The 20001-nt window shown below is 43.1% G+C and overlaps 1 protein-coding gene and 1 pseudogene across 1 annotated transcript; one reads left to right on the top strand and one right to left on the bottom strand.

Annotated features, from left to right (window-relative positions):
- Positions 1-1090: 1090 nt before the first annotated feature.
- Positions 1091-16967, top strand: LOC148015486 (phenylacetaldehyde reductase-like). Its single transcript, XM_087665909.1, has 6 exons — positions 1091-1342; positions 3914-4083; positions 15250-15438; positions 15603-15765; positions 15882-16071; positions 16344-16967. Exons 1-6 carry the CDS (start codon positions 1237-1239, stop codon positions 16507-16509), a joined length of 984 nt encoding a protein of 327 aa, XP_087522035.1. The 5' UTR covers positions 1091-1236; the 3' UTR covers positions 16510-16967.
- On the bottom strand, positions 9824-13031 carry LOC148015487 (uncharacterized; annotated as a pseudogene).
- Positions 16968-20001: the final 3034 nt, after the last annotated feature.

Genomic DNA, 20001 nt, shown 5'->3' on the forward strand with positions numbered 1-20001 from the left:
TAACATGTCTTGTGCATTGCATATTAATATTTTTAACATTTCCACATTAGCAACAATATTTACTAATATCAACAAGCTCTATGATAAGGACATGCTTGTTACAATATATAAGGTGCCCTCACCACTACCCATGAAAATGGAACCCTTGACCTTAGGTTTAACATACCATTTCTATACCACTTGAGCTAATGACTCTTGCCAAAACATGTTTTTTTTTTTAAAAAGGGGCCAGGGAGGGAGGGGAAGGGAGGTCACAGACCTTCATGGGACTTCAAACCATAATCTATCATGAGGCACAAAAATGGCACAATAAAGGCATACATAATATATCAATAAGGAATCCCTATATTCATGATATAGAAAGATCCAACATTGAGGTTCATAAGGGTTTGCATCGTCGGATTCAAAGGCATAGCCAATGACTCCATTGCTAAAGTGCACTTGGTTTCTACTTTGATCCAATTTGGCTGGGATGGGGTGTGGCCTTGGATTGAATGTAGGGTTTGCTTCATCCTTAGCCATAAGGGGGCTTTAGAGGCATCACCATTCTCATCTCTCATCTTGGCTCTTGCAGCCTGCTGTCTTCATTTCTTGGCATTTGATTTTGGGTATCTTAGGATTATAATGACCCTACTCCCCTTGCCATGCTTGGTGCGACCAAGTGTTACGGGGGCGGGGGGTGGAGTCTCACTTCCTCTGCTATGAGGACCTTCTTATAGTCCGTTTTTCCAACAACATGACACATGCTGCCTGTGTGTTCCCACCCATCAAACAATGCTAACATATGGAACAAGCGGGAAAAGTTGGATAACTTTTGCAAACAAGCAAAAATAAGAAAAAGTGGCTATTATTACTTTCTATGCGTTTCAAGTCTCCTAGTGGTGGGTGTAATTGGGTACTAATAACTATTTAAGTTGTGATATTCACTTGATACAAAATAATTTACCTTCCAAAAAAATAAATGTTTTGCTAATAAGAAATGGGCGGTGGCAGTCTGGCAGATCATAGATGGTTCTTGTGCACCTCGTGCTCTGCTGTTTGTTACTCTTAATATAACATCCCTCTGAAAGGAAGAAAAACAGAATGTGACAGGCCAGACCTTTTGGAAAATTCCGCCTCTTGTAGGAACGTCACACGTGGCAACATGCTTATGCTGACTGGTATTCTGGACAGATTCGGTGTATTTTTAGCTGTCCTTCTTCCTCCTCGCTCGTCAACAACAAGGCCATCGCAACAATGTCAACGGTCTGCGTCACAGGAGCCTCTGGCTTTATCGCTTCATGGCTTGTCAAGCTCCTCCTAGAGCGTGGCTACACCGTCCGAGCTTCTGTTCGAGATCCAGGTTCGCACTCCCAACATCTTACGACTACTCGTCTTTCAGCTGTTTCACGTTTGCTCCATGGTTTAGCACAGGCAACTTGCCTTTCAATCCGTTTCACGTTTGCTCCATAGCGTAGGACAGAGAGTTTCTTTACCAGCATCGAGTTATACGGCAGGGTCCACTAGACTTTTCATGGAAAAGCCAAACGATGAGAACGGGACATCATCCAGGTTGATAAGTAAGGAAGTGCAAGAAGGCAACAGTGATAATAGGCCAAATGATGAGGCAGTGCAGGATTTCCGTATTATCAGTTGTTGCCAGTAGCCTTGGTAGGCCAGAAGTGTCTCTGTAGAGATGTGCGAGATGCTCTACGTACTGGTGTGGTCTTTAACGCGGCAATAGCTCCAGGCTGTTGCCCACCATGTGTACTTGCAAAAATCTTAGTAAGTGGAAAGAACTAGCTGTTTGATCTGCTGACCAAGAAGCAAAAATTGTTTGCATAACAGATCAAGTGATGATTCTATGCATTGGATGTTAACCGAAGGAGCACAAAGCTTTCATTATAATTTGAGAAGCAAAAGTAAAGCTCTCACCTCACTCTGATTCAAGATGTTGGGATTAATTTCCACCAATACGCAATAGATGTACCTGGCAGCTTTTCAGAGAAGGAATAGCCATATAATCCGAGAAGGAAAGGCTACTGACTAAATCCATTGACTGATATCTGTTGGGGGTTCAATCAGATCTCATCACTGTGATGTAGTTCTGCTAATATTATGGTATGGTACATTAAAACTTCATGCTCTCACACTTCTGACAGATCAGTCAGCATGCAGCCTAGGCACAAAGGCTTCCAACATAACATGGGAGAGTTCGGAGTGTCTAAGTAGTATTTCCTTGGGTGCAGTTAGAGCTTGCACAGTCTATTTTAGCAGAAGGTTTCAGTCATGGGGTATCCCAGTTACCATCACTGCAGTAATTGTCACATTTTTAACAATTCTTCTGCAGAAGAGGTAAAGATTGGAGAGATCCCGAGTTCCATTATTCACAACAGGATTTGATATGGAAGAAAGATGGTGGAGCAGCTCTAGGGCTTAGTCCAAGTACTTCCTTGGATGCAGACAGAGCTTGCACAGTCTATTTTAGCAGGAACATGAAGGTTTCAGTAATGGGGTATCCCAGTCACCATCACTACAGTAGTTTTCATATTTTTAACAATTCTTCTGCAGAAGAGGTAAAGATCGGAGAGATCTTGATTTCCTTTATTCCAAACAGGATTTGATATGGAAGAAAGATGGTGGAGCAGCCTTAGGGCGTAGCTGTTATCCTTATACATGTTTCATGACTTTTTGGATGGAGTAGACATGCCTCTTAGCATGGAGATTCAAATACTCTTTAGTCAAAACCGAAGGACATTTAACCATTCAATGACTAGGCATGAAATATGTTTGATAGGGGCACTCATGATAAATTACGTAAGGATACAGAATCCCAGTAGAAGATACTGATCTTAGCAGTTTGTATCTTTTCTATGGAAACAAGAAACTAGATCTTTGTTTTTTACGAGAGCAGATCTTGTGTGTTTTAGGATCCACCTGAGGGTATATTTTTCTCTTGCTGCTAAAGCAAACTTCCATGCATCCTACATAAGCAAGTCCAGCACACTTCCTGTCTGTTCCAAAATCAAGCTTACTGCAGTAAATTTTAACACATCTGAAGCCTACCATTCGAGAAGTTTTGTTGGTGAGTTCATTGGGCTTGGCAATCTACTAAGAATGTCAGACTCAAATCTTTATGACATATGTTAGACTCAAAACCTTTATGACATGCAGTGGATGTTGGATAAGAAGACTGAAAGACCAAATAAAACAAGCCAAACTTGGAGACCACAGGAAAGGGATGGTGGCCACATGAGAAAGAAGCAAAGGCATACTCTAAGCTAACTTGTGAGAGATGCTTGAGTATGTTAGGGGTGGCACACAATTTTCTGGTTCATGGTTTGTAATTCGTGATATATCTGCTAAGGATAGTCGATGCACATCTATTGTTGATAATTGCTAGGTAATGTAAATTTAGTGTTGTGTTGTCCCCAACTAACATGCTTGATCTCATTTTTGTGGTACTCAAAGATAAATGATTTATTGTGTTTTGGTATCTGTCAACTATTGTGGCCTCACATCTAGTGTGTGCCTGGAAATCATAGCTAGATTAAGGCACCTGACTAGCTAACAAAACCATTTTCCATCTTTTGTTTATTTTGAGGTATAGCCAGATGAATGTGCCTTGCTAGCTAATAAGAACATCATATTTCTGCAGTTGAAAGTGTGTGTAAATGTCTTTAGTAAAAATTGCCATGTCAGAGGGCTTGCACATGTTGTGCCTTGTTTGGCACAATGATCTGATGGTAGGTGATATCATAGATACTTTTCACCTTGGTTAAGACTATCACTTATCTATTCAGTGGGGAAGTGTTGTGCTTGCATGTCATTGATTAAGGATCTAAAAATGCTTGTTAAAAAGTGAGCTGTAAAATTACTTCATATGAAGTTCAGTTGCAGTATCCTATTCACCAAAGATTTTCACTTCTTGCAGGGAACCTCAGCAAGACAGCCCATTTGTTGAAGTTACCTAAAGCAAATGAAGGGCTTGAGCTTTTTAAAGCTGACTTACAAGATGAAGGGTCTTTTGATGCTGCCATTGAGGGGTGTGATGGAGTTTTCCACACAGCTTCTCCTTTTTTCTTTAACACAACGGATCCACAGGTACCAGCTTGCATTGCATCACTTTTAAATATTGAGAGAGAGAGAGAGAGAGAGAGAGAGAGAGAGAGAGAGAGAGAGATTATGAAAAAAAAAAGAGAGGATTAATAAGAAAATTATAAATTAACTTGTCAAAAATAGCACGCAAAATTATTGTGTGCTTGCTGGATACACAGGGGGATATGATTTTACTGAGCCTCATACTATCATTGAGATGTGTTTGGATTATTATTAAACTTTGTTGAGTTCACAAGAACCTCTCGTTGATGTTGTTCATGCTGCTCGTCTTATATTATGGACATGGCGTGAGGCTAGGTAAAGCCTGAGTGGGCAGATTTTATGGAGGCAAATATTAGAGACGGAGATGGAGGAGGTCTTGTCCCATCTTCCGTGCAGGAAGAGCCCTAGATGGGATGACTTGTCAAATGAACCATTCTTAGCTTATATTAATCAACTTAAGGACCCATTGGCTTGACTTTGTCAACAAGTTTGGAGAATAGGCCCAATGCCATCTAATTGGAAGATTGTAGTGCTTTGATCATTATCCAAGGTTCCTTCCCCTTGGGCTTTGCAACAGGGGAGACCCATTTCTATTGTGGGATTGCTGTATAAAATCTTCTCCAAAATCTTCGCTAATAGGCTTCAGAAAAAATTTCCATAGTTGAGTCACTCATGGCAATATGGTTTCATTAAGGGATGGAATATTATGCATAACATTTTGAATGTCCAATTGGGGATAGATTATGCCAAAGATTTTGGTCAATAGGTTGTTATGATTTAGCTAGAAATTGAAAAATCTTTTAATCATGTCAACTAGTTTTTTCTTTGACAATTAAATTTCTTCCATGAGTTTTGGCCCTCAAATGACTTCTCTTATTCATACAAATATTTGTGATAGAGTGGCACACATAGTGCTTAATGAGGGGCAATTGAAACGATTGCTCACACTTGATCCCTTTAACATGGATGCCGCGAAACTAGCCTTTCTTCTCGGATAGAGTGGTAAATAACTTGATTAAGCAGTAAGCATAAAATTCACGTAAACTGAAATACAAATGTCACCAATCAATCTTGGACATTGGACACCTAGCTGCCTCCAAAATTGACGCTCCTTGCAGTATTTCTTTAGCTTCTATCAAAATTGGAATGAAATTCACTAAGATTTTGACTCCAACCTCCTTCACTATCCAATGTCTCTTACAATTAAAAATGACCAATAAGCCTTCTTATTAGTTTGCCCCTTGATTCACCTAGGGAGCCTTTCATTTGACCCTTGCCTGGTCAAATCTAACACCAAATCCAATTAGAATGGTTGGCTTCTCAAAATCTTTGGCAATTCCTCGAATTTCAGTTGTTGATTTCAAGTACTAAGCTTTCAATATTTTGGCATGGGACTTGAGGTAGTTGCTAAACCCTAATTTTTGCTGTAAATTAGGATTTACAGCAGGAAATGCTCTGTTGTTCACCTTCAATTGGCTGAAATTTGCTGTAAATGGTTGAGAACTGCTGAGGAATTACTTGTAGAGAAGAGTGAGCTGAGAAGAGAACTTTTTGATTTTTATTGTGAGAATGTGTTAGAACCAGCTGTCTATTGTGATGCTCAGTAACCTGGAGGCCTTAGATGGATGTCACCCAGTCACAGATGGAATCTCTAGCTACTATCCTCTTTGTTGGAGTTGTTGCTTGAAGTAAAGCCTTTTTGGCTGGTTGGAAATGGCCAAACTTGTTGGTGCTTACTTAAACAACACTCTCTCCTTCTCTCTCAACCTCCACAATTCGTTGAATGGCTGGAATGACCCTCTAGAGCCTCTAATAGCCTTTCCTTCACTTGCATGGAAAAGTTTTGACAAGTAATGGGTTGTTTTGCCACTTGGCAACCTTTTAAATGGATTTTTCAGCCATTTAAATTGATTTTCAGAATTAAGTATTCTAAAAATTAATTTCAGCCCTTGTCCCTACCTAGAAAATTAAATGTGCCCATCCATAATTAAATTGGCCAGGCCTTTTTGGCTCCCAAGTGGTCCTGAGTATTAATTAGTCAATAAACTACAGTACACTAATGATGGCTCATCAATAGACAACAATGATCATTAGAATAGGGCCATGGATACCCAAGCAGCAAGTGGCCAGCCCACCACAAAGGTGTCTCAGAGATAACCTGATTTCAATATCAATCAGCTCCTAAAAATAGAAAGTAGTCATAAAAGCTCTCTATATTTGTCAACAATGTCTCTAATGCAGTATATGCGATTGTCTTGTCACCAATTCTGTAGTACATAAATGACCATGGATTCTCCACCTTCAGTGGGATTGCCAAAGTGTCCCCTCAGGTGAGCTCGGACTAGGAACAAAGCTTGTTCTCTGTCAAATAGCTCATCATGAATTTGGATGTCAATCCTAGCTGGAGGATTTCAAACTTGCTAGAATTTGGTCGATGTGACAAGGAAACCCCTTGTATAGAGGTATATGAAGAGACCTAATTGCCCCACCTCCACCACTTGAAGGGTGATGAATCCTTGACTTACAAATAACTAGAGCAAGCAGATTTCACATATACAATTGAATTCGGTAGTTTCCAAAACAAAAGAGTCAATCCAACACTGATTAGCCCCAAACTCTAGTACCCCTTGCAGTATTTCTTCAAGTTTCAGTCTAGAAGATGACGAGTACAATAGAGAAAGGTGGAAGCTTTGAAAATTTGGAGACTAGGCTAAGAGCTCGAAATTCCTCCTACTGAAATCTCCCCCTATTCTAGCAAATTGAGACACATCTCTGACAAATCTATAATAACTTGCAAGTTTCTGTTGAGCAATCTTAATCCTCAATTTGCCCCTTAATTTGAGAGCCCGAGAAGCCGAGTTGAGTCTCGTACATGTACTTGCAATTCACCCTTGCTGTAGACCGCAAAATGCCCTTCAATTTGCTGTCAATTTACTGATTACAGTAGCAGTCTTGCATAGATGGCTGAGATCCGCATGGGTGCATCGCAAGGCATTCATGCAAACCTTAATTCTTACTGAATTCAGTCCTAAAGGCAGCAAATTGTGAACAATAGCTCTTCAGGTCCACAATGGGACTGCAACTGGCATTGGGGAGAGAGAGAGAGGGAGAGATGCTCCCTCGAGAGGACTTACTTCCTTGGCATATGGCAATTTCCTCTGTGTCTTTGCCATGACTTTTTGTAACTCTTTTGTCGTTTAGTTCTTTTAGAGAGAGAGAGAGTTTTTACACACGATGGTGTAGAGCCATTGTGTATCTTGTAATCATGTAAACTTGTACCTTTTTTCGTAATTAATACAATTACCTTTTACGAAAAAAAAAGAGAGAGAGAAATGAAATGAAATGATCTATTAATGTCTACAAAAGGCCAAAATGACCTATGAGACCATGAGTTACAATCATGTGTATGATGGTACGACTGTTTGGGCAAAATATGTAGCATAAAGCAAAATAAGAAAGGAAACTAACTATGGCTATGTGTAAAACATAGAGCTCTATCTAGTAACAATGAGCTCCAAATGGTACAATCTCATGTGGGTATGGATGGCCTAGCTCTAGCCTGAAATAATCCCTTGTATCTGTCTATAAAGGTGTCGTCGGTGTTTGTGTCGAGGCCTAGGACATCTGGATTGGCTAAGCTGAACGGCTCGATCAATCAGTACTCCTTGTCTGTGTGTGGATTGTGGCGGTGAGAGAGGCTCTCGTGTGAACTGTGGCTGTAACTATATTGAAGTTTTCTGAGTCTCCTTTGTGTTAACCGTCAGATGAACAAGGTGGAAAATTTGGAAAATCTAAAGCAGAAGACAAAGGCCAAGGCAAAAGTGAAACGGAAGACGAAGGCGCGCTAGGAAAATATGGAAGCACAAGAAGTGCAGAAAAGTCCTAAATAAAGGAGAAAGGTGCACAAGAAAAAGCGCAAGTCAATACTTTTATAAAAGAGCGCAAGCGCATCATGGTTTAATTTAAAGAGCGCCGGGGTCTCATCCGTGCAATTTGTAAATGTAGATAGACGGTAGGAAGGAAGCTAGGAAGATAGGAGGACAATGGGAAAAAGGGCCTAGGCCACGGTCGGCCATGTAAAAAAGGGGATAAGGGGATGACTGCCCAAAAGGGATTTAGGGTTTTGTATATAAAGTTGAAAAGTGAATGAGAAGCTCATTCTTGTGTGTGGCCGAAAGCGGCTCTCTTCTTCTTCTTCTTCTTCTTCTTGCTTGCTTGAGCTTGTGCTTGAGAGAGGGAGTGTGAGAGTGTGAGGGAGTGAGTGTGTGAGGGTGAGGGACCGGGGAGGAGAAGCTCTCCATCTTCTCCTCTCTTCTTCTCTTCTCTTCTCTTCTCTTCTCTTGCTCGTGGCAATGGAGCTTGGAGCTTGGAGCTTGAGGATGCAGCGTGCTTGAAGCTTGCACTTGGATCGTGGAGCTATTGGAGTGCGCGGGAGAGGAGGTAACTCGATCGGCATGGAGGTAAGCTCACTACACCCGTAGATATGGATGGCGCGTCGGCTATGTGAGAGGTAGCCATTAGTGCTCAGCTTGGAACGCTTGAAGTAATAAGTGGTCCGTGGGTCTTGGCGGTTGAGCGAAAGCTCCCACAATTTGCAAAGAAGTTTGTGAGTTGCCTCTGTGGAGGCTCTCGGTGTCTTGGAGCAGCTGTACTCCTGAGGCGAATGCCATGAAGTTGTCGTATCTCAAGAAGAAAGAGGCCAAGGTATCGTTGATCGGTAAAACCCATGATTTTGGATAGTGGTCCAAATCCGTCTCTAAAAAGATAGTGGAAACGACCACGGACCTCATAATACGTTGGGCAACGGCAGATATAATTGCCAGTCTCAATCTCTAGCTGATGTGAAGAGGTGTACAATTGGCCAATAGTACATCTGATCCCATGGCAAAGGTGGGTGTCCATGTATCTCGGGCGAGCAATAAATCCATCATCTGTAGTATGAAGGAAATGCTCGTGGTAGAAAGCTATCTTTGTCCCTAGCTCCTGCCCTAGCATCAACCATGTTTGCCTGATATTTAACTTGGTAAGATCCATTCTGATGATCTTGCAAATCTCTAATCTGCTCAGATCAAGAGACGGTGCATCAAGGGAGTACTGGAAGGGGGGTAACTTGTCCATGCTAAAGCCATGCAGCTCAAACCAGGCCGACATCTGTGCATACCAACTTGAAGTATCGCCTTCTCTGGTAAGCTGCTTGGAGGACTCGAGGGCCAACTGTGCATACCTGTGCGTGGGTAAGTCCCATAGGCTATGTATATATGTGACCGATCGGGTGAGGGTCTCTACCACAATCGGTGTAGCTACTAGCTCGGCTCTGATGATCTCATGTGGCACTGAGGCCTTACACCTGATCATCCTGGATATCATGGAGACTAGGGGTTTCTCCATCGACCTCCATCCGTCATAAGTGCGCCCTGATCTGCTACGGTGGTCAAGACTGGGCCCCCGTATCTGTACTCCATAAAGTAGTGTGAATATGACCAGTGTATCGAAGAGCGATAGCTTGGTGCGGGGTTCTTGGAATTTCACCTGTGAACACATCCTCTCCAAACCACCTAGTGCTGTGTATCCGCGAGTCAGTCTAGTGTCTACTGCCTCTCGCATAGAAAAGGTGGGCCTTGTGAATAAGACTCCCAGGTATGTATAAGAATCCACATACTCCAACTCCTCAGATCCATATGTGAATTTAGGTGCTGATCTCCTGACCCACTGTAGTGTAGTATTAAATACCATCACCTTGGTTTTACCAAGATTCACTGAAAGCCCACTGTCCAAAGTATAGGAGTGTAATGCATCCAAGTGTCTTTGTAGACCCTTTGGAGAGTCAGCTATCAATACAATGTCATCTGCATACAATAGGAGAGGTATCCAAGTGCCAGCTAGTGGAGCTCCTCTATCTCCTTCATGTGAAATGTAATCGGCAATCCCATCAATGTACAGGCCAAATAATATCGGAGAGAGGAGGCACCCCTGCTTCACTCCAATGGTGGAGTAAATAGGTGCCGAAAGGCCCTCAGGTGTTTGGATTCTGCCCACAACTCGCTTATACAGTGCCAAAATACCCCAACTGAGCTCTTTCGGTACTCCCATGGCATGCAATCTATGTATCAGCCTGTCTCTTGGTACTGTGTCAAAGGCTTTGCAGAAGTCCACAAAGTAGTAGTAGGTCCGTCGGCCATGGGCCCTTTCCTCCTCAATGATTACTCTGAGTGTGAGGATGTGATCCAAAGTGGAGAAGCCTCTCCTAAAGCTAGCCTGTCCCTGTGCTCTAAGACCCCACCTGCTTAACTCATGATCAAGGATGGAAGCATATAACTTAGCCAATGTATGCCCAACCATGCTAGTCCGATAGTTATGATAGTTACTTTGTAGAGTAGGGTCCCCTGTCTTGAGGATAGGCACAATAGTGTTCGTGCTCCAGCTTTCTGGTAGGTCTTTACACATGGCTTTGTTAAATATGTAAGCTAGGAATCCTGCCACCAAATCTCTAGCATGGATCAAGTGCTCGGCTACTAGTCCATCATGATCTTGTGCCTTTCCTTTGCTAAGTCTGTCAATGGCCTCTCGGACCCTACTTTCTGTAAAGAAAGTAGTGGTCTTTGGACAAGGCTCAAGTGGGTCAGGAAGAGGTGGTTGACCCTCCACAGTATAGAGACTAGCTGTATACTCTTTCCATATAGCGATGGACGTAATAGGTGTGGTCGGGCAATGCTCCTTGAAAAGCCTCCAAGCCTCTCTAGAGTCCTGGCTCAAGAATAACTGATATAGGTCTCGCTCTAGCTGGGCCAAGAATGTTCTCTTCTTCCACTGTGTGAGGTGTCTAAAGAGTATGTGTGCTTGTCTGTGGATAGTGGACCCCAGTGCTATCTCTCTCTGTAGCTGTGCTCTAGTCTCATGGCACTTATCATCATACCAGGTGTTTTGAGGTGTCCCCCCGGTGGAGGCTCTCTGTGTGGGTCGTGAGTGTGGGAAGGCTACACCTGCAGCGATGTGTAGGGCCTCACTGAACTGCTGAGTTAGCTCTTGTAATGGAACGTCGGGGTCTGCATCATGTAACAATCTAAGGATCTCCGGCTCGTAGGTATCCTCTGTCTCTCTGGAAAAGAGGTATCTTAGGTGTCTGTGAGCTGCATGATGGGTCTACGTATCAGTGAATTGGAGGTCGATGGTGAATGATAGGTAGGCATGATCCATTGCAACTCCGAGAAGGCGTGGGGATACTGAGAGGTCCTGGACGTGAGATATCAGTGTCGGTGGGACAAGAACATAGTCTACTGTGTTGGCACCGTATCTATGAGGATAACACGTGAAGGCGCCGGATAGGGGGTATCTAGCCAGGCCATTGAGAATGGCCAACTTGTGTGTTGTGCCCATCTCCACAAGGTATCTCCCATATTTGGTGACTTCCCCCATATTCTGAGATGTCCTCTCCAGTTGTAGCTCTGACACATCTTGCTCCTATAGCATCTCCTCAGATGCATCAAAGAAAGACACCTGATGGGAGGCTGTTCAGGCATTAAAGTCTCCTAGTAAGATAACCTCTCTCTCCTTCGAGAACTCCCAAGTATCCTCATCCAAAGCCACATATGGTGATTGCCCCTTGGGTGGGGCGTATCGGGATGTCATAGGGGAGAAATAGCATATGGCAACATACAAAGTGCGTTCCTCACCCTGCACTCTCACCCACATGTATCTAGCTTGCTCATCTCTGCGGACTACCTGGATCATCTGCTGTAGCTCCTCCCTGATTAACATTGCCACTCCTCCCGACCCGCGATTACCGTGGTTTGTGCGTGTCTCCTTCCTGCAAGCTGACTCCCACCTATAGCTTGTCACCCATGGAAGTGTAGTATGTGGCCCCTGATGTGTCTCTGAGTAGAACACTATATCTCTCCCTCTGAATGTCTCCTCTAAAGCTCCCACATCCAATCGGAGGGCTCCATTATAGTTCTAGACTGCCATTGCAAGGCTGGTCCCATAGGTCTCACGCCGTTATTTGTGGCGCCTCTCCATGACTACCACTCTCCCTCCTCTGTAGAAGGCGAGTTTGCCCTCCTCCCTGGCTGCCTTAATTTTTGGCATGCACTCCCTCATGTGGGCTAGTTGGGTTGGTGTGAGATCATCACCCAAAAACACATCGGTCCCCTTCAATGTACGACGCTGGGCTAGGAAGTCTCTCCTAGCCTCCATGGTGGGGAAGCGGAGAATGAGTGCACGCTCTTTTGAGCTCTCCCTTTTTGTGCTTTTCTTGCCCACTCTCCAAGTGGAGACATGTGTGTCTTTCTTAATATTCATTAACGTGTATAGCACCTTGGTGTTCTCATCTACTTTTTCATGCATCTTCAGCCCCGTCACCCGAACATGGAGTGCTCTCATATTCCTTTTTTGTTCCTCCTCCAATGTGTCATTGATTATGGTTGTTGTAGGTGCGTGTGCTAGGTGTTTCCCCTTCTTTGCAATTTGAATCCATTGCTCCGCCTCCTCTACTTGCTGTTGGGTTTTCTTGAGCATCTCTGCCCATGAAACAGCCTCCGTCGTCGTCTCCTTTTTTTTGAGTTGTTGTCCTTCCTCTTTGATGCGGGTGAGCTCCTCAGTCATGCTAGGTTGAATTTCTCCTTCCTCTAGCTTGGGGCTGAGCTGAATGTCAGTCAGTACCTGCCTAAGTGATTGAATCTCCCCATCTTGGGCTTCTATCTTCAATTCCAGCTTTTTAATCTTATTGTTCAGCTGCCTGTTCACTATGCTCAGTCCGTTGTCATACTCCTCCTTGACTTTGTTGATGGCATTGGTAATCATCTGCTCTATCTGGATGTTCTCCATTTTGGGGGCGAACTCCGTCTCGTTGTGTTGGGCCTGTGGGGGAGCTCGATTCAGAGTTCAGAATAGAGGGTAACCATTTCAGTGTATGTGAGGAACAGTGACGCGGCAGAGACGGGCCGGGGCAGTGACGTGGTCTCTCGACAGTGACATGATTGGACATTCAGCCAAGTGACGTGGTGGACAGGTGGCAGTGATCACGACCGTGACGGGGCAGTGGCGGCGGTAATAGGTGGCATGCGCAGTGATCGTCGACGGGGCAGTGATGTGATGGGCGGTAGCATGTCTAACGTGACGGGGGCTGATGGCCGGCAGTGACGGGGGCTGATGGTCGGCAGTGACAGGGGGGTGACAGGGCAGTGAGAGAGAGAGACACGGGGCAGGCCGGCAGTGATGAGGGATGGCGAGAGATGGGGCAGGCCGGACGGGGGGGTGACGGGGCAGGCCGGCAGTGACGAGGGATGGCGCGAGAGAGAGATGGCTATTAGTGGCAGTCTTGTGGCTCAGAGAGAGAGAAGCAGTAGGAGGGAGAATTCAGACTTGCCAGGCCCAAAACAGTCCCCAACAGCAGTTGCCAACCCAGAATGATGCCCCAAATCCAGGTCGCTTGTGCAAAATGATGCCCCAAATCAGGTCACCTGCCCCAAAATGACCTTCAGTTGCTGTAGCTTGCTCTTGGAAGGTGCCCAGCTGCTGTTGCCTGCTGCCAAACTGCCTAGAACTGCCCTCTTCTAATAAGCTTTTGCATGGCCTTGTCGGGGGCAGATTCCCATGTTTGGCAGGTGAGGCTTTGGCCTTTAACAGACATGCCCATGCAAACTGAGCCCCACAAGTGAATTTCTAGACTATTTTAATTTAGCAAAAATGAAAATTAATTGGTGCTGCATCCAAGTTTGGCCACTATGTAGCCTCAATTTTGAATATTCCTAACCTCTATGAACTTGAAAGTGTTTGAAACTTTCCACAAACCTTAGTCCAAGATATTAAATAACTCAATTCTTTAACCCTTTTAACACTAAAAGTTACTCCCAAGGTGCTATTCACTGTCTTTGACCTAGATCTGTCCCAGGAACATACTAGAACTTGTCTTCCACAACTTCTGCCAATGTCCCACTGCCTAGATTAGTTTTGCTTGCCGACTTACATTTCAACTTAATTTCACTTGTGCATAACACGTGCACAACTTAAGTAATCCAAGAGAAATGAGTTAATTCACAACCCCATGGTAGACCTCCCCCGTAAGTCTTGCAATTGTCCTCATAGTGAGACAAAGGTGTTAGTTACCATTGGAAATGCATGTGGCATTACAGTCAAACAACATTTGCAACTATTGCTCAACCATGCTCATGCCCTTAGCATGCTGAGATTTTCAATCATGTTCCAAAGCATAGTAATGCGAAAACCCAAAATAAAAAAGGCCTCAATCCAAAGATGTATCCCATATATCTCATATAGCCCATGAATTTGATATGTTTCATGCATCACACGTGTTTATGGAAATGTACATCCTATGGAAATGTGTAGTTGTAGAGCCATGGTACAAACTAAAAACATCAGCACATCAAATCAGTGACTAGTACATTGAACATTGATCCTCCAAGTAGAAGTACTATCAACACACAATACCGTAAACAATACCAAAAGTATGTTCAAGACCACTACATACCCAAGCTAGTCCACTTTAGGGGAGTGGGGGTGCTACCTCCCCTTTTAGTATGAGGCAATATTCTAGACACCTTGCTTTGCTGAGTCTGCATGAGCATGACCTAATGTCGGCTTTAGCTGAAGTGCATTGAGGTAAAGTTGCAACACATGAGGATGATCTGCCAAGTCACCCTCCATCCAATTCACATCCACAGGTGCATAATTCTGAAGTTTCAGCAACCTAGTGCCTGAAACCTTTACTGCTAACCTTCCTTTCCTTATGTGCCAATATCTGGTTTGGTACCAAGATCTCATCCTATGAGTCCATCTTTGGTATGGTTGCTGAGTTCACTTGTGTTCTTCCTGGGCACAAGGAGCGCTTCATTCCTTTGATTGGTGCAGTGAGGGTGGTGGGCAGTGAGCAAACTCTCATTGTGATGAGAGAGAGAGAGAGAGAGAGAGAGAGAGAGAGATGTGATGTGTGGACCTTTGGTACTCTTGTAGTTATTTGATATAATATAAATTACTCATTACAAAAAAGAAGATGTGACGTGTGGACCTTTGATACTATTTAAAACAACTGTCATTGTGATATGAGAGAGAGAGATGTGACTTGTGGACCTTTGATACTATTTAAAACATGATGCCTTTATCTCTGATGTGTTTTCTGAACTTCTGTAATTTGTTCATTTGCTATGAGTTGCTCAGAAAGAACTGCTTGATCCAGCAATAAAGGGAACATTGAATGTACTGAGGGCCTGTGCAAAAGCTTCATCTGTAAAAAGGGTTGTCTTAACATCATCCACAGCTGCAGTAGTTTATAATCCGACAAGAAAGCCAGAAGATGTTGCCGATGAGAGCTTTTTCAGTGACCCAGAACACTGTCAGCGATCAAATGTAAGCACTTCTCCTTTGTTTCATTGTGTGAAATAGGTGGTCAATTAAAGTCACGTCTTCTGCTACTGGAGCTGCATGCTGTTCTTCATGAATGTTTCAGAAAACCATGTGTCAGAAGGTGAAAAGATTTGCTGATGTGTTTAATTCTGGTTATGTTCTCTCAGGCATGGTATATGCTATCAAAAACACTAGCAGAAACTGAGGCTTGGAAGTTCTCGAAGGAACATGGCTTAGATCTGGTGACAATAAATCCAGCAATGGTTGTGGGGGGGCTTTTACAGCAGACCATGAATACAAGCTCAGAAGTTATCTTGAAGTTCATGACTGGTATTCACCTTCAAATATCTGTCTGTTGTACTACATAAGTACCCTCTGAACTTCTGCACAAAATGTGCTTGTGTGTTTGCTAAATTATGCTGATCTGGTCCTTGTTCTTGGATTAGGTGCGGCTTCTACATTCCCAAATGCAGTTTTGGGGTGGGTACATGTAAAGGATGTGGCAGAAGCCCATATTAAGGCTTATGAAACACCTACAGCGTCAGGAAGGTACCTGTGTGTGGAGCGAGTTGCACACAATGAGGAAATAGCAGGGATGCTTCGCAAATTGTACCCTGGTTACCCAATACCAACAAAGTATGTTTTTTTCTTTTGTTTTCAGTTTCTGTATAGGGGAAAGTTACATATTTAATATGCTTTTACAGTGGTATGCATGCAGGGGTGTCTGTATGCATGTATCTGCTGGTAGCTCTAGTCACAAATCTCCACACAAGTTACTGGTTTTTGCTGTGCTTTGTTACTACAGGATAATATAGCAAGTGCTTCTGTCTGGGTTTGTTGCTATGTTTTTAGGGAGTTCAAATACAAATGTTGCAAAAAATAAGATTTTCTGTCGATGATTTGTGCAGATGCGCAGATGAAGATGCTCCTCGTGTGCCAGTGTATAAACTTACTACCCAAAAGTTGCAGAGTCTAGGATTCAAATTCACACCACTTGAAGATGCACTGAGAGAATGTGTTGAGAGCTTAATGGAGCAGGGTCTTGTGAAGAGGAAGACCGAAAGTCATATCTAATCAGCATGCCTGAGTAATTGCTCATAGAGGCCATTGTCTTATAAACACTTTGGATACAGTTAGCCTTGGCAGCTAACGGCTGCATTTTAAGCATCATGTCAAATGTTGTATCGCACTTGGTAATAGGTGATGGGTATTAAAAAAGAATAATTGAGTTTTAGCAGTATTGAACTCGAGCTTGCTCAAGAGAAATGACCATAGCAAGGAGATTAGAGGCTTCTTGCATCCATGGAGGTTGAAGCAAAGCTCGAGGAAGAAGGGGAAAGGCTTTCTTCGAAAAAATAGTGAAGACTTTTAGCCTTCTCTAACTCTAATAACCCTACTTTACCCCAAAGTACCTCTAGAATGACTTGTATTTGAAAGATGTGCTGCTATCTTTAGTGACTAGCCTCCAACTTTGGTCCAAGACTCCATTAATGCTCTCAAGGCTCCATTAATGCTCTCAGGTCTATTGTCTTCTTGGCTTGTGAGACCATTGGTCACTTAGATGCTCCCTATCATGCCTATACTTGTTGTACTTGAAGGTATCTAAAGTTGCTGAGACGACTGTGGAAAGGCCTTTGTATACAGACCTAAACACACTTGGATAATTTAAACAAACCAGTACAGATCTACTACCTTTCTCAAGTCTATTTAAAACCGAAATATTATTGACACCTGATGACAGGTGTCCACGCGAATGCCGAGACTTGTTTCTTGACATTACTAGCAACTTCTTAGGAGGGCTTTGGTATAGATGGGGATAGATAATCCTGCTAGATCATACTCTTGATCAAAAACACTCTCAATATTTGTCAAATAACTAGACCATACTATTGATAAAAAACACCCTCAATATTTGTCAGTTATTTGGATGACCGGAACACTAGAAAAGAGTCCAAGTGGAGTATTGCTACATGTCAATTCAGGGTGTTGGACAAAGCACAAAATGGTTGGTATCAAAGTAACCCTGACCCCTTCCCCAGTGGAAACCTTAAAATAACCCTAATCCCTTCCCCAGTGGAAACCTTAATTTTCTTTACATTGGCCTCTGCCCACATAGGCTTGCTCGCTTGCATTTACTACATTGCTTGCCCATTTTCTCTATTTTTTTGGGCAGGGGTGCTTCATTGTCCATAAATTGTCCATGCACTTTTTGTAGGGCCCAACTAATTCCATGCATCAGTAAAGAAGAAAGGGCTAGAATATGCTTTGGCAGGTCTGATATGGCAGCTTCTCTTAAGATACGGTCTCCTTTCCCCTCTCACTGGAACGTTCTCATGTGATCTATGCCATTTGGGCTATCCTCCCTTCAAGGCAAGAGAGACATTGAGTGTGTGAACATGTGTGTGCTTTTGCGTGCTTATTCATTAAATTTTCATTTTCATACATGAATGCCTTTTTTTTCCCCTTTGGTAAGGTTTACTAGCTTAGATGCACAACATAAATGTAGAATATACTTGATGCATGATCCATATAGTCTAGTTTGCTAGCAGGTGGATGTGCCTCTTTTGCTTGAAGTCCCGAAAACATGTTACTCCAACCAGTTGATAGAGCTGGGAGGGCTGCATGAACCCACACAAATATTGTACACGTGGCATATGCACATTGCTTGATTGACACGCCATCCTTGGGCTCAAGCTTCTCTGTACATGTGAACCCACACAAGTAATGTACATGTGACATCTCTTGTCAAGCTTTGTTTTGCGAACACTCAATTCAGCCTTGCAAGTGCACACATGTAAATTTTTACTAGCATGCTTATCTAATGGTTGGTGCTACGTTGGGGGAAGTTGATCGCCATCTGGACTATGCGAATTTTAAAAGAAAAATTGAGAGTGCCAACTCAATGCCTTTGATACTAGGACCAATTAATGCCTCTTATGAAGGTGAGCTTTGAAGTGGACAACAAACGAGTAAGTAGGCTTTGGTAGGATATTCAATTGGTAACTTGTTTTCCCTTTTAATGGTTGTTGGTGCGATCGCCCAAACAACTCTCACCATTCTACAACTGATAGAACATGACTTTTAGGATCATATTTTCAATATGTTTTCATATAGATACATGTGTTGTCAACTTTACTTCCTTGTTGAGTCTCTCTCTACATTGTGTTTAGGTGAGATATTCTTTCAATCCTATACATAAGTATGGCCTAAGGGTGGTTTGTGAGGGGAAGGTCATGAGGGCAATAAGGAGGGTGTACAAGACAGGGAAGTAGAGGGAGATTGGCCTAATGATATATGACAAGGGAGATGATGGAGAGTGCCATTGAAATGGAGAGGGAAGGTTAGTGACCACCTTGTGGAGTGCCATGTTGCATGTTACCTTCAATGCCATGATAAGATCGGCCTTGCACTCTATTAAAACTAGTATTTTTGCCTTATGTTGGCCCCTTCTGTGCTACAATGTGATTTGCTATTGTGTTGTATACTATTGTTGTAGAGGCTTACACCTTAACAAAGGGACCTAAAGGGATGTGATCTTATTCCTTTAAGGGCTCGATGGCACTCTCTACATGGCTCTCACTCAATAGTCCTCTACTTTAGGTTCTCTCTCTGTATCTCATACCCCCTTCTTTTACATTCCATGGATTAATTAAAAGAGAAGCATTAAAGAAGATGTGAAGATATGTTGCTCCCTCGTTCTCAAGTGTAGCCTAGTTGCATGGTTGAACCTCCAATGACATCCACCAATCCAAGTGATTTTCCTTATGCAAGCTACAAGCTCTCTTCCTTAACTTTGTTGCTCCACACATACTATGCTCAAGGAGATGGAGAAGATGGGTAGAAGAAGACATAGAACAGGGAGAAGTCTTTTGGCTTTGTCAACCTGTCCTTATTTCCCCCACACATGCATGTAGAGAAGATGGGTAGAAGACGACATAGGAGGAGAAGTCTTTTTACTCTCTCAATCTATGTTGATTTCCCCCTCACACACACACGCACACACATAGTCGTGTGTGCATGTGCATACGTGTATGTGTGTGAAGCTATGGTTGCATGAAGCATGAAGGAGATGAAAGACCAAGAACCACAAAGTTGCAACCACAAGAAAGAGAGCTTTTATTATTTTGAACTTTGAAAATATAGGATAGCATAAGTGGGCACCCTTTACACAAACACATACACACATAATATAAATAGAATGGGAAGTGCATGTGCACGCACTCACGCACGCGCGCGCGCGCACACACACACACACACCCACCTCTTAATAATAATACCAATAGTTTAGTTGGGTATTGCTAGCACTTTGAACACTTGAAAATATCCTAAAGGTTGGTCTAGATCTTATGCATACTTAATCACACACACACACACACACACACACACACACACACACACACACACACACACACACACGAGTTGGCTCACGTTTGAATGCATGAATTAATGTAGGTTTTACTATTAATCACAACATTTAGACAACTTTGGATATTGCAGGTCATGGAGATGTAGATATGCCACCAAATGTTGAAAGGAAAATATAGGTTTAAGCTACATTTGTATTAA

Source organism: Lygodium microphyllum, chromosome 24 (assembly GCF_053477565.2).
Source record: "Lygodium microphyllum isolate KBCC chromosome 24, Lygodium_microphyllum_v1.1.10, whole genome shotgun sequence".
NCBI lineage: Eukaryota > Viridiplantae > Streptophyta > Polypodiopsida > Schizaeales > Lygodiaceae > Lygodium > Lygodium microphyllum.

What these genes read in the sequence shown, in the direction of transcription:
- LOC148015486 (XM_087665909.1), top strand. Translation starts at nt 1,237, where the DNA reads ATGTCAACGGTCTGCGTCACAGGAGCCTCTGGCTTTATCGCTTCATGG. An exon ending in TTAACACAACGGATCCACAG is followed by an intron (nt 4,084 to 15,249) that starts GTACCAGCTTGC and finishes TGAGTTGCTCAG; the next exon opens with AAAGAACTGCTTGATCCAGC. An exon ending in TATCTTGAAGTTCATGACTG is followed by an intron (nt 15,766 to 15,881) that starts GTATTCACCTTC and finishes TTCTTGGATTAG; the next exon opens with GTGCGGCTTCTACATTCCCA.